The 13,301-nt window shown below is 36.0% G+C and overlaps 1 protein-coding gene across 1 annotated transcript in view; it reads right to left on the minus strand.

The window, feature by feature from the left end:
* Positions 1-11,291: 11,291 nt before the first annotated feature.
* Wnk3 (WNK lysine deficient protein kinase 3) overlaps positions 11,292-13,301 on the minus strand; it is a 266,752-nt gene continuing 264,742 nt past the window's right edge. Inside the window, exon 23 of the mRNA XM_023707818.1 lies at positions 11,292-11,637. Coding sequence (XP_023563586.1) covers positions 11,311-11,637 — 327 coding nt within the window. The 3' untranslated portion in view covers positions 11,292-11,310. The remainder of the gene's footprint in view (positions 11,638-13,301) is intronic.

The following is a 13,301-nucleotide window of genomic DNA, read 5'->3' on the forward strand; positions in this document are numbered from 1 at the left end:
GTAGAATCCTGAATTGAATTCTTAGAATTCTATGTTGCCTGGCCATTCATTTTGAATCCTCCTCTATATCTTATCTAATATATCCTAAATATTTTCGTGGAAAAGCTTCCAATCTTCCTGTACCTTTGAGATATTAATTTCCTACCCTTTCTTCTCTACAACATGATAGTTAACTTTTGGAAATACAAACTTCAGGAAAAATTTAATCAGAAAAAGTTAAAAAAGAGAAGGAAGAACCATGTTTACTTTTGTAGTTTCTTCTGTAAAATGTTGCCTGACTTGTCAACAACAGAAGAAAAATAAGATAGTGGCTAGCTTTCTTTAATGTCTCATAAATTTACATGAATGATTCAAGCATAATTGTTAAGAAAAATAGAGTAAGATATAATGGGATATATTTACAGATCTACTTTTATTTTCCCTAATGTTTAGGAAACATTTTTCTTTTAAGCTTTCTATTCCTTACAGAAATTTGGTAACATCTTCTCCTCCTACACCTCCTCCTTTTCTTTTCACAGTACTGGAGATTGAACTCAGAACTTGTGCTTGCCAGGCAGATGCTTATGTTGCTGAGCTGTCTCCCCTGCGTGGTAACATCTACTTCTGTGAAACAAAAACATTCTTTTTTCTCTCTCTGGTATCTCCAGAACTCAGACTGTTTAGTATATTATTTTTATGGCAACATAGTTACTTGTAGTGGTTCAATGAGAATCTGTTCTCTTTATAACAAGACACAACTGGAAAGAGTGAGTATATTACCAAGGTTTTGTTTCAAATATTGTATTTTGAAATATGATCAGACAGCTTTAAGGATGTGAGATTAACATTGTGGAGCAAAAACAAACAAACAAAAAACATTGTGGAGCAAGCAGAGATTCCTTTGGAAAAACTGGCCGGGTATCTTGAATATATGGTTTACATAGTATTCTTTTTTTCTTTTACATAGTACTCTTGAAGGTGGATAAAATTGCTACTTCTCAACAGGCTCAGGAACTTCAAAATAACTTGGGGATGCTGAGTAGTCAGGAATTCACTCAAATCTATAGCTACTAGTTTCATGGTGAGTACTTGGCTTGGCTTTGTAGCTTCATGAAGCTTTTAAAAGATTAATATTTATTTATTTGTTTATTTATTTATTGTATTTTAGGGAAAGGTCTACAGGGTGTTCAGGGTCTCACTACTAGATCGGACTTATAGTGATCCACCTGTTTACAGCCTCCCAAGAGCTGGGATTACAGGTGTGCACCACCATGCCTAGTCTCAATTGCCATTTCAACACGCTCCAGGGGCGGGGCTGGCACGGCAGGCCAAGGGATTGGAACCCTGGCCCCTGCACCTGCTTGCAGGCGCTTTAATCCACTGAGCTATTTGGCTGACCCTTAATCTTTTTTTAGACAAGAAAAATAATTAAGGCTTATTGAAAGCAAGCATTATTATTCAGAGTTTTTTTTTGTCCAATCTTGCATAACTATATGTTAATCTGAGCAACAGATCTGATGATAAAAATAGGTAATATGACCACCATTGTTAATTTGCTATTCTTGATTTGAAAATCTGTAGCATATGTATTGTTGTATGTTACCTGTTTTGTCTTTGCATGTGTTATGTGTTTTTCCTTTTGTTTATATTAAAAATAAAATGCAAAAAAAAAAAATAAAACTTTAATCTGAGATTCCTTATAAAAGTTCCAGCAGCCAAGCACAGTGGTGCACGTTTGTAATCCCAGTACTTGGGAGACTGAGGCAAGAAGATTGCTGAGTTTGAGTCCAGCCTAGACTACATAGTGAGAACCTGTCTCAGGAAAACAAAAGTATCAGTACAGCAAATTTTCAAGAGCCTATGAGGAAAATCACAATTTTTGTTATATTTATGTTAGTAATTAGCCAAGGTTAATGACACTAATGCTACATTACAAACAAATCAGTTTTCCTTTGATTAGCTTTGGTAGAAATGGGGGTGAATATATAGAGATAAATTTCTTTCAAAAGAAAAATACAGAGCTATTGCTATTAGACTCCACCTCATTGTTTCTGAGGCTTTGTTATCTACGTTTTAAAAAAATAATGTAATCAATGTCAGGTATTTTGCTATAGCAACACAAAACAGACTAATACAGAAAACTGATATCAAGAAATGGGACAGTTGCTATAACAATATCTGAAAATGTGGAAGCAGCTTTGAAACTGGTGACTGGAAAAGTTGAATTTGGAGGAACTGACAAAAAGAAAAGGAAAGGAAATATAAAAGGAGTCAGCTTAGAATGCTGTAAACAGAGCAGTATAAGTGATTATGGCAAAGGTTCAAAGGAGATTAAGAATGAACTCAAACATCTTAAAATTCAGCAAGTGGTCATGACCACAATGCTGATGGAAAATGAGAAATACTCTATTAGAAACTGGAAGCTAAAGGCAATCCTTGTCACATGCACTGAAAAGAACTTACCTGCAGTGTGTACATACCTTAAGGCTTCGTGGAAAGTTGAATTTAAGTCATGGAATAGAATCGTTGGAAAAAGATATTTCAACAAAGCAGTAAAATTTTATAGAAAGTATGTTCAGAACAAAATGAGAATGCAGCTTCCTAAGATGAACACAGCTACAAGGGAGCCAAGTGCTAATAATCAAAACAATGAGCAAAAGGTCTCTAAAACATCTCAACAATTTTTGAGGCTGCCATTCCTACCACAGACCCAGAGACCTAGAAGGATAGAATACTTTTGAAAAACAAGGCCAAGGGTGCTCTCGCTCTCCACAAATTAGCTATCCATGATTACCTTGGAATTGTGCTCACTGCTTTTCTAGTGAAGTGTCTTATGGCCAATGTGATAATGGTGCAAGTAGGCCCAGCAATGGCTTTTGCCACTGTTCCAAAGGACCAAGTGGCCAACCTTGGAATGCATGTGATACTGAAGTGCAAGGGCTGTGGGATGATGGTGGCTTCCACCAAGATTTCAAAACAAAGCCTAAAGGGCTAGGCAGAGGTCAGCTGCAGAGCAAAGCCACTGTAGACATTTTCCACTAAAATATCTAGTAGAGTCTTGGGAGTGGGATTGCAACTTGATACCCCAGAAAGATAATGTCACCGGCAGCATGCAATGCCAGCATGAAAAAAACGCAAGTGTCTACTGACTAGCAGCCACATGGGCTGCAGCCAGCAAAGCAATAGAAGCACAACTGCCTAAGTCCTTGAGATCCCACATCCTGCCACTACATTCTCAGGATGCTGGAAAAGAGCTGTTGGATTTAGTATATATCTGCTGGGCCCATTACTTCTTTCTTCTTCTCTCTTCCTTTTGGAATAAGATTGTCTTGTTCCTGTCTTACTATTCTGTGTTGGGATGATATATATTCAATCCATGTTGGGGCCTAAACCCAGATCCCTAAGCATGCTGATCATGCACGTTATATCCCAGTCTAATAACAGGCTCACCCTTGACTTGATGCTAAAACCAGTTAAGATACTGAGATTATTTACATAGAACAAGTGCATTTTACATTGCAAGGAAGACAAAACTTGAGGGTCAAAGGGCACAATGCTGATTTTGATATGGATTGAGTCACCCAAAGATTCATGTGCTGGAAGTATGATCCCAGTGTGGCAGTGTTGGGAGGTGGTGAAAGCCTCCTGAGTTCTGAGATTATAGGTGTGATCCACCAAACCTGAATTTTCCTCTTTTAAAATAATGCTCTACCAGAGCATGATAGGACACAACTGTAATGTATTGAGAGTATGTCACAAAATCAAAAAAATATAATAAATAAATGGCTAGGGATATAGCGATATAGCTGTGTGGTAGACTGCCCCTTGGTGGGGGGGTAGGGGAGGGAGGGAGAGGGAGAGGGGAGAGAGAGAAAGAGACAGGGAGAGAGAGGGAGAGGAGAGGGAGAGGAGAGAGAAGGGAGGAGAGGGGAGAGAGAGACAGAGAGACAGAGAGAGACAGAGACAGAGACAGAGACAGAGAGAATGAGAATAAAGTCCCGAGTAGTGGGTACCATGATTTGAGCAAACCTATTATGTAGCAGGCACAATGCTAAGCCGTTGTATGATTCTTTATTCATTCTCAACATAAACCCCATGAGGTAGCTATACTTTATGTAAAGGATATTATAACTGGAAAATTAAGCGCTTTTCCTAAGTTCACAAAATATAGGGTTCTACACTCCAAAAGGTATCTAAATTAACTGAAGTAATAAGAGCTATTTCTAGACTATTTCTCAAGTGCAAATTTAGAGTGGAAGCCACCAACAATATCTAATAATAAGCACACTAGCCAATTAAGGACATAGGTAATGTTTTCATATATGTCATTTATCATCTCATTTTACAAATGAGAAAATAGAGGCTCAAAATATCTGTGACTCAAAAAAATTTGTTCCTCTACATATCTTGTTGCTTCCTAATTCGGGATCACCTAAGATAGAATGCCTGAGTCACTGGGTCAGTAATTCAAGATAATAATTAAACCCTCATCTAGCCAGGTGCAGTTGTACATGCCTATAATCTCAGTATTCTGGGAGGCTGAGGCAGGAGGATCACAAATTCAAGCCCAGCCTGGGCAATTTAGTGACTTAGTGACACCTTGTCTCAAAATAAAACATAAAAGGGACTGGGGATGTACCTCAGTGTGAAAGTCCTGGACTCCATCCCCATTACTACAATATTAGTTTTTAAAAAAAAACCTCATCTAATCTACAGCATTTTTTTTATTGAGACAATGAAGTCTTCCACATGGCCTCGCTGACCTTGAATTTCTAACCCATCCTACTGCCCCACTCTCTAGAATACAGATCGTGGCCCTGCCCCAGGTTGTGGGATTCAATCCAGGGCCTTTGCAGTAAGCTACATACTCAGATAATTTTATTTTTATTTGAGAGGATTTCAACAAGTCACTAAGTTGCCCAGGCTAGACTTGAATTTGCAATCCTCCTGCTTCAGTTCAGCACAGTGCTGGGATTACAACTGGTGGGACTACATTGGGCTATTTTTTAAAAAAGATTAGGTCCTCACTATGTTACCCAACTGGCTATCAACTCCTAGATGCAGTGATCTTTCTGCCTCAGCCTCCCAAGTAGCTGGTACTACAGGCACAGTCATGTGCCACCATGCCTACATCTTGAATATTTCTAATAGGCCTATTATTTCCCCTCAGGGATTCTTTGAACATGTACAGTTCTTCTGTATCAATTATCAAATGATCAAGAGAGCTGGTTCAGTATGACATTTCTCAATTCATTTTAGACTGCTAAACAAGGTGTGGGAATATTTTGAAATGTGTATTTTTCTTATAATTTTTAGTGTACAGGATGGAACCCAGGGCCCAGTCAATGCTAAGCATGTAGTCTACCACCAAGCCACATCTTCAAGTCCCAAATGAACATTTTTTCTTAAGAGAAACCGTAAGTGCAGTGCATGAGAGGAAGTACTCCACAGTAAGTTTAAACCCCTGGGACATTCTAAAATAAACAATGGACACAATTTCATAAAAGATATGTAAAAAGTATAAAAGTGAATCATACAATTAAGATAAAAAAGAGCCAGCCAGATAGCTCAGCGGACTAAAGCATCTGCTTAGGCAGGTGCAGGACCAGGGTTTGATCCCTGGCATGATGTACCATCCCTGCCCCAAGGGTGAGCTGGGACAGAACTGAGACTGGGCCTGGTGGCATGTGCCTGTAATCCCAGTGCTTGGGAGGCAGAAAATAGGACGTTTACTACGAGTCCAATCTGTGTAGTGAGACTCGTCAAACTCTGTACTAAATATATTTTCAAAAAATTAGATAAAATTTTTTTTCTTTTTTTGGTACTGGGAATCAAACTCAGGACCTTGAGGTTGCCAGGCAGGCACTTATGGCCCTGAGCTATAGCCTCAGCCCCAATTATTCTAAATGTACTTAAATTATAGTATTATGTGTACAGTACATATGAGAGTCAGTATGACCTGAGTTTTTCCCATGAGCTGCAAATTCAAACCTTGGTCTGGATCCAGGTTTCATCATTTAGGATTGTGTGACACTAATAAAACTCTATTTTCACTGATCCTTAAAATTTGTTCTGTAGAGGTAGTAAAAGACAGACCTATCATACAAGACTGTCCCATGAATTAAAAGTATCCTAACTAAAACTCCTAGCTAACACAGCAGATTACAATTATGGCTCTTTTGGGAATGCGGAGAACAGGCCCAACTGAAAATCTGTAGGAACTGTGAATCAAAAACTAACATGTGACTTAGTTGTGGGTTTTTTTTTTTTTTAGGTAAACAATGTATAAGACTAAATTTCATAAATCTATTAAATTATATTTGGTAAATAAGGAACCATTTTAAACCAGATTATTGCAGTAATTATGACAGCATTTTAATAAGATAACATAGTCATTTAACACAGCCTTTATTTTCCGTTTCAAAACAAAATTTCCAGGAAACAAAACAAAATACTTAACAATGGTTGAGTACAAATGAAATAAAAATCACAGTTTCAGAGAACCAAAATCAGACTATTGCTGAAAGGCAGATCACTTGGTTTACCCCCCCCCAAAAGTTAATGTCAAAAAGGACTAAAATTAAATTTAACAACATTCTATATAATGCTACATTCCCCAATTAAGAAAGGAGAGTTCACATATACAACTAAATGTTAAGTGTAGAAAAGTGGCTGAAATTCTGCGTACTTCAGAGTAAACTATGCATGAAAGTTTATCAGTTGCATAAACTTCCTGAGTGGCTCCCATGCTGCATTAGGTCTACATGCTTAATATTCATATCAAACAAATTATAACTTTAGGTGATTGAGCATGAAAGACCTTAAAGAACTGTACTTTCTGATTAGTCACTATATCTGCCGAGGTTATGTGCTGGACCACGAATCTTAATCTCAAATCTTAATGTCAAATCTTAACTTATAGCACTAAAGAAATGCAATTTAAAAAAATCTAGAAGGATGATAAACTGATATTTAGGAATTTATTTCACAATGGCACTTTTTTTTTTTTTTGTCTCACAGCCCAGTTTCTTTCTTCCTTTTTTTTTTTTACTTTTAACCCTTTAGTTGCTTTTTTTTTAATTAAAGGAAAACCTTCCAGAATTGGACCTGTTCATTTATACACTCTTCCAGCTATCTCAGCTAAAACTAATTTTGGTGTAACTTGTTACTGCCTCAGACCCCTTTCTAAATTGGCTATCAAGGTCTCTGACCAATGTTTGTGTCCATTTTTCTTATAAAGATTATTTCCAGTGTGACCTAAAAGCACTTGGCTCCATACAATTTTCATACTAATTTCAATTCAGAAGAATTTTAGCAGGTTTGAATGTTTACATTTTCTAATATGTAGCTAAAAATTTAAACCTAGAAGTTACATTCACCAAATCAATGGCCTTTTCTACACACTCTTTTTCTAGGAGCCCACAATAAGCTACAGATTAAAAAGAAAAAACACTCTTCCAGAAAAATGGCCCAGATACAACCTCAAATGGCTCAATTATTTTCTGAACCAAATGGAAGTATGAAGTAATTGAATCCCAAACTGATGGAAAGTATGCCTCAGGAATGTATTTATGCACTATGACTGAAATACAGTTTTACAAATATTAAATATGCTATAGTGTTACACAGTAAACGTGTGAAACAAGGAACATCTGGTTACAAACATTTGCTGAGTTTTTGGGGGATGCATTTTCACTGCTTGAAGAATACAGCAAAGAAGAAAGTTAATGCCTCTATAAATTTTAGAAATTAGATAATTATACAAAACCCTCACCACCAAGTACAACTCAACTTAAATGCATTCAGCCATTTTAAGGTAGCAAAATATCACTGAAAAGACCTAGAAGTATGCTAGTACATTGAATGACAGATCATTGCTCTAGTGTTTGTCAAATATTTCACTGTAGTAGTTAAAGCAATTTCAAACCATAGCCCTTTAGGCACAGAGATGAGAATGCATCTCTAATAAAAAAATATGCAAAGTTACAGGCACTGGACTGTCTAATTTAGGTACATTTTAACCATCTGTTTATTTTAGAACTAAATCCTACAATTAAGTCCTATATTGCAACCAGTTAGTTTATTTCTGTGCTTGCCATTCCCAAATATCCTTAATTTACTTTACATAGGCACCTAGCTCTCATCACTTAAACATAAATTGATGGCAAAGTGATGTCCCTGTTAAGTCAAGCTCATGTTTAATGCTGGGACAAAGAGGAAAGCCAGATTTATAATATGAAAGAATACTGAGAATCAAGGCAAAAAAGCAAGTTTCACAGGCAGTGTTTACTTGTGCATCCAAAACAGCACTGAAAATGAGGTAGATAAACAAAAATAACTGGACTGGAATTAAATTTGGAGTTCTAAAATGATAAATCTACACTCAATCCAAAATTCACAGCAGAAAAGTGCCTTTTAAATGTTCACAGATAAATTTGCTGTCAAACTGTAAGAACTCATGCTTGATATAAAACTAGCAACAAAGGGATAAAAACAGAAAAATATACATATGGTTATTTTAATTAGACTTACACCAACACTGGTTTAATATTTTTATGATGTTATACCCAACTTCACAGACATAGCAGCAGGTACTTCATGATGCAATGTACACATTGCCACATATGAAGATACAGTACTGTTCATCAGACTTGCACTTTGAGAAGTAAACATGGTGTCTGGACATACAGAGTATTCCCCCAAAATAAATTTCATAAACATGATGGGTAAAGTACAAGCATTTTCTCTCCTACAAGAAAATTAAAAGGATAGTTTTGTGTGTTTTTGGAAATGAGTAGAAGGCCCTTTTACATAGTAGGCCCTGTCAAGTAAGAAAGGAATTTCTGAGCTTTATCTCAGGAATTATTTGTTTTGGGGGATGAAAAATACCTAAGGCAAGATGAAAACAGCACTATTATATGACTTAGGAAAAGTATGAAATAATGCAAAACCCCTAGGTAGAAAACTAGCCAATACTCAGCTCAAATCTGAATGAAATATTTAAGTAATGGAAAATGTAACCCCCCCACAGCAATATTAATAACTTGGTTTTCTTCATTTCTGCACAAACTCACATTTTTCTGTATTTTTAAATGTATACATGTTATATATACATAATGTATACATAACATATATGCTAACCCAGCTACTGCTGTCAGCATGGAGACAGCAGTATACTATTCACCATCTTCAAACTTTAGAAGAGTACTTTTCTTTCCAGTAAAAACCTGAAAAGATTCTCAGTATTACAAGGCACTGCAAAAGTCTGCAGGCAAACAAGAATGAGGAATTATATGTAAACAAGTGATGACAAAATTTAGAACGTATGATGTAGAGCAGCCATTATTAAATGTAATTAATTGTACATGTCATCCATAGAGCTTTTCATCCTGGGGTATACTGTTTTTAAAGATTGTAACTAGAGAAAAAGGTCATAAAACCTGTAGTGTTTTCACCATATTGGATATATATCTCAGTGTAGTTATATAAAGCCAACTCTTATAATGAAATACAAATTTAAAGAACTATGGGTTTTAGGAGTATTTTTGTGTACATCAAAGAACCACAAAATAAGGATGTGCATTACACTAATGTCCTAAAATCACTTCAACTTGCAAACCAACAATGTAGATGAAAATTATTCCACATGTAAAATTTGGGAAGACTCATTCAAAATAAAGGATATTTTATGAAAAAAAATGCCTCTTATCAATAGTGACTGTCAAAATGCTGCCCAATGAATGTTACAAAGTAGACTGTGCAAAACAAAAAAGAAGTACACCCATTAAGTTTTCCTCATTACCTGGCCATCCTGTGCGATATAATTTTTAGAGGAACATGGAGGAAAATCTGTTAGCAATGTTGAGCAACAATTTGAAATATTCACTAGAAGACAGAACTCCCAATTAGGTAAACATGTTCTGGAAAAAACCTTGAAATCTTCACAAAGTTGGACAATAAGTAGCTTGAACATGTATATGTATGTGGTAGCCAAAAAATACCATTTAAGAATTCTATTTGGGTTTCACAGACTGAGAACTAGGTAACCTTGTGAATAGCATTTAAGAGTATTCAGTTAACCTTTTAGAAAACCAAAGGTGTACATTTTGACATTGCCTCCTTTCCTCCTAAAACTGGATAAAACCCAGTAAAGTGCAACTTGACAGTGATCTCTCTTGATTCTAAAGAGGCTGCCAAACTCAATCTATGATCTAAAATCATCTAAGACACTATAAACTAATAAGGAATTATAACCAAAAAAAGGTAACCCAAAAAAGCTACAGGCAACTTAAATAGTATCTTTCTAGGTTCCACTATCTCACTGCAGGGGTACATACCCCACATTTCTTAGAACCCTGTAAAGCCAGTGTTTTTTTTTTTGTGTCAATCTCAAAACTTTACAAAACCCACTGTGTCAAGTATATTTCATTGCAGAAAAACGGATCAACAGAGGTGTAACTTGAATCCCCTTTGTCAGGCATGTAAGGACACCTCCCAAATGAGATTCATGCTAGTTGCAGTATACCCCTGGAAAAAGAATGCAAGCTAAACAACACTTCTCAGATGCTCAAAAGCAATGTAATGTGCACATGAGAAACAAGATATAGCTGCTTTGAATTATTACCAAAATTCTAAAGCAAGCTACCATATCTGTAGAATCAAGGAACTGTTACAGTTCTGTTTTTTTCCTTTTCCTCACTCAAAACAAGGCTTCACTCTTTCTGCTGTGATGACAGGAAGAAAATCACATTAAAAAGGACTCATGTATTAGTTGACAGTTATTCTAGTTTCATACACCAAAAACATTTCCTGTAGTAAGTTACTCTGCCTGCTGTGAAAGGTAAACTGAAGATACTCATGTGAAGAATCCCAGAAGACCCCATCTATTAGAGGGTCTCACTTCATCCATGTTTGGGGAGAATCACTCTAAGTAATTTTTACATATTTTAAAGAAAAGTATCATCCAGCTGCAGATAGCAACAGTTAATAATGGGGGCTTCTCAGCAGTGCATGGGAAGTATCCTGGAAATGGTAAAGCTCAAGCTGAGCTTATTAAAGCATTCTGAACAGTATTCTTTAAAAAAAAATCAAGTATCAAAGAGGATAGGATTTGAAGTGAAAAAACATTTTGGTGTGTAGTGTTCTATGTGCAAACCGGAAATTTCTACAGAATGTTGAACTATATAAAATACCACACTGGAACAACAAAATAGTTGAAAGTAAATTCAAATGAGAGAAAATGTAGAACTCAAGAAGAAGAAACTTTAAGATCTCAGTTATTCTGAAAATAATTGTGAAAAAAAAACTTTTCTTCATTCTCTACACTCTGATTCACTTGGGACCAGGAGGGATTGTAGGTGGATTCTGCACTGGAGCTGGAAAGGCCTGTAAAGTCAACCCTTGTTGGAATGGTCCCCCAGGCTGGGCAGGAATTACTACAGACTGCTGTGTTGTTCCTGAAATTCCTACCCACTGTACTGGATACCCTGTGCCCCCCATAGCATTATACTGACAAACATGGGGCATTCCGTATGATGATAATGGCCCAGGAAATGAAGGGAGTGGGAGTCCTTGTGGCAAGGAAGTTGGGACAGCTCCACGGATTTGGGAGAGAGAAGAAATCCATGTTGGTGTGTAGCCCATAGTAGATGGAGTATTCTAACAAAAACAAAAATAAAAACAAAAGATCAGTTTATTTAATATATGCTTCTATCAATTTAATTCCTTCCCCTTCTTTTTGGCTTAGTAATTCTCATTATTATTATGAGCTACAATTTCAAAAGCAAATTTCTGTGTGCTAAGCATTTCAGTTCATTTTCGTAACTACCTTGCCTTGCTTTGTAGGCATTTTCAGAGGGGAAAACAGAAGTTCAAAACTTGGTAGCTAACCCAATAGCACTAAGCAAGTTAATATGACAAAAGGATTTGAACATAGTTCTAACCAATTCCAAGACCATTACTAAATTTCTATTTATATTTTACTTTCTCCTAGTGTTAACAGTAGTCTTCTCATTTTACTTCTTTCTACAAGTTCTTGGAATGCTCTCATATAGTGCCATACACTGAATAACCCTTAATACACAATTTTTGGTACAGAGAAGTGTGACTTATTGTACCACTGTGAAAAGAAACTGGAATGTAGTAGGTATTCACTGTTTATTTTCTTCTACTCACTACCTTAAAGTCTGACATCTGTTACATTCTTAGAAAATTAAACTAAAGATGAGACAATTTTTTGGCAGCACTGAGAAAATTTATTCCTGTGTGATTCATCTTATAGTGTATAATACCTATGTATAAATTATAACAATCTCATGTACATAGAAATATCTCTAATGAATGCAAACAATCCTCTTGTCATCTCAAATGCTTAGTTCTTTTAATATTCTAAACTGAATTGTCAGGTATAAACTAAACTTTCAAATTAAGTTAGGGTAAAGGTTTTTAACTTGACCCCAAAATGAATGACAGTATTTCTTGAAGTGAAAAAACATTTAAAGTTGAACAATCTGTTCTTCATATCAGTGTTTTTTTTTCTGTTAAAGTAAAACTAAATTTAATACTTCTTATTCAAAACAGCACATAGATTATGATCACATTTTTATACAGTTTATTTTTCTACATGCTCATATATAAACATAGAAAGTAATTTTTTGTTTGTTTGTATTGTGTATTTTAGGGAAGGGTCTACAGGGTGTTCAGGGTCTCACCACTAGATTGGACTCATAGTGATCTACCTGTTCACAGCCTCCCAAGAGCTAGGATTACAGGCGCACACCACCATGCTCAGTCTCAATGGCCATCTCAGTGCGCCCCATGGGTGGGGCCAGCATGGCAGACCTGGGGATTGAACCCTTGGCCCCTGCGCCTGCTTGCAGGCACTTTACTCCACTAAACTATTTTGCCAGCGCCACCGAAAGTAATATTTCTCTAAAGGTGATGACAACTATTTCTGGCTGAAAGAATTTGAAAATATTTTATAATTTGTACTTGTTTGTACTAATTAAATTCTATAATGGGCATTTTTATTTTATCAACAATACTTCTGAAAACAATTTTTATTTTTAGAAAGACTGAATTAGAAAGATTATAAATCACCTCTTGAGTATTTCAAGGGATCTCCAATTTAAATGCTCAAAACCAAATATGCAATCTTCTCTTACCAAAACAGTTTGGCCAGATGCTCCATCTCATTGACTGCAATAGTATCCAGTTACACAAGGCAGAAACCTTGCCTTGACATCTCCCCTCTGTCATACAGCCATTCCATCACCAAATCTTGTCAGTTAACATTTCTTTTTCTTTTTTTTTTTTTAAATTTT

The sequence above is a fragment of the Octodon degus genome, unplaced genomic scaffold, assembly GCF_000260255.1.
Source record: "Octodon degus isolate 3935 unplaced genomic scaffold, OctDeg1.0 scaffold00314, whole genome shotgun sequence".
Lineage (NCBI taxonomy): Eukaryota > Metazoa > Chordata > Mammalia > Rodentia > Octodontidae > Octodon > Octodon degus.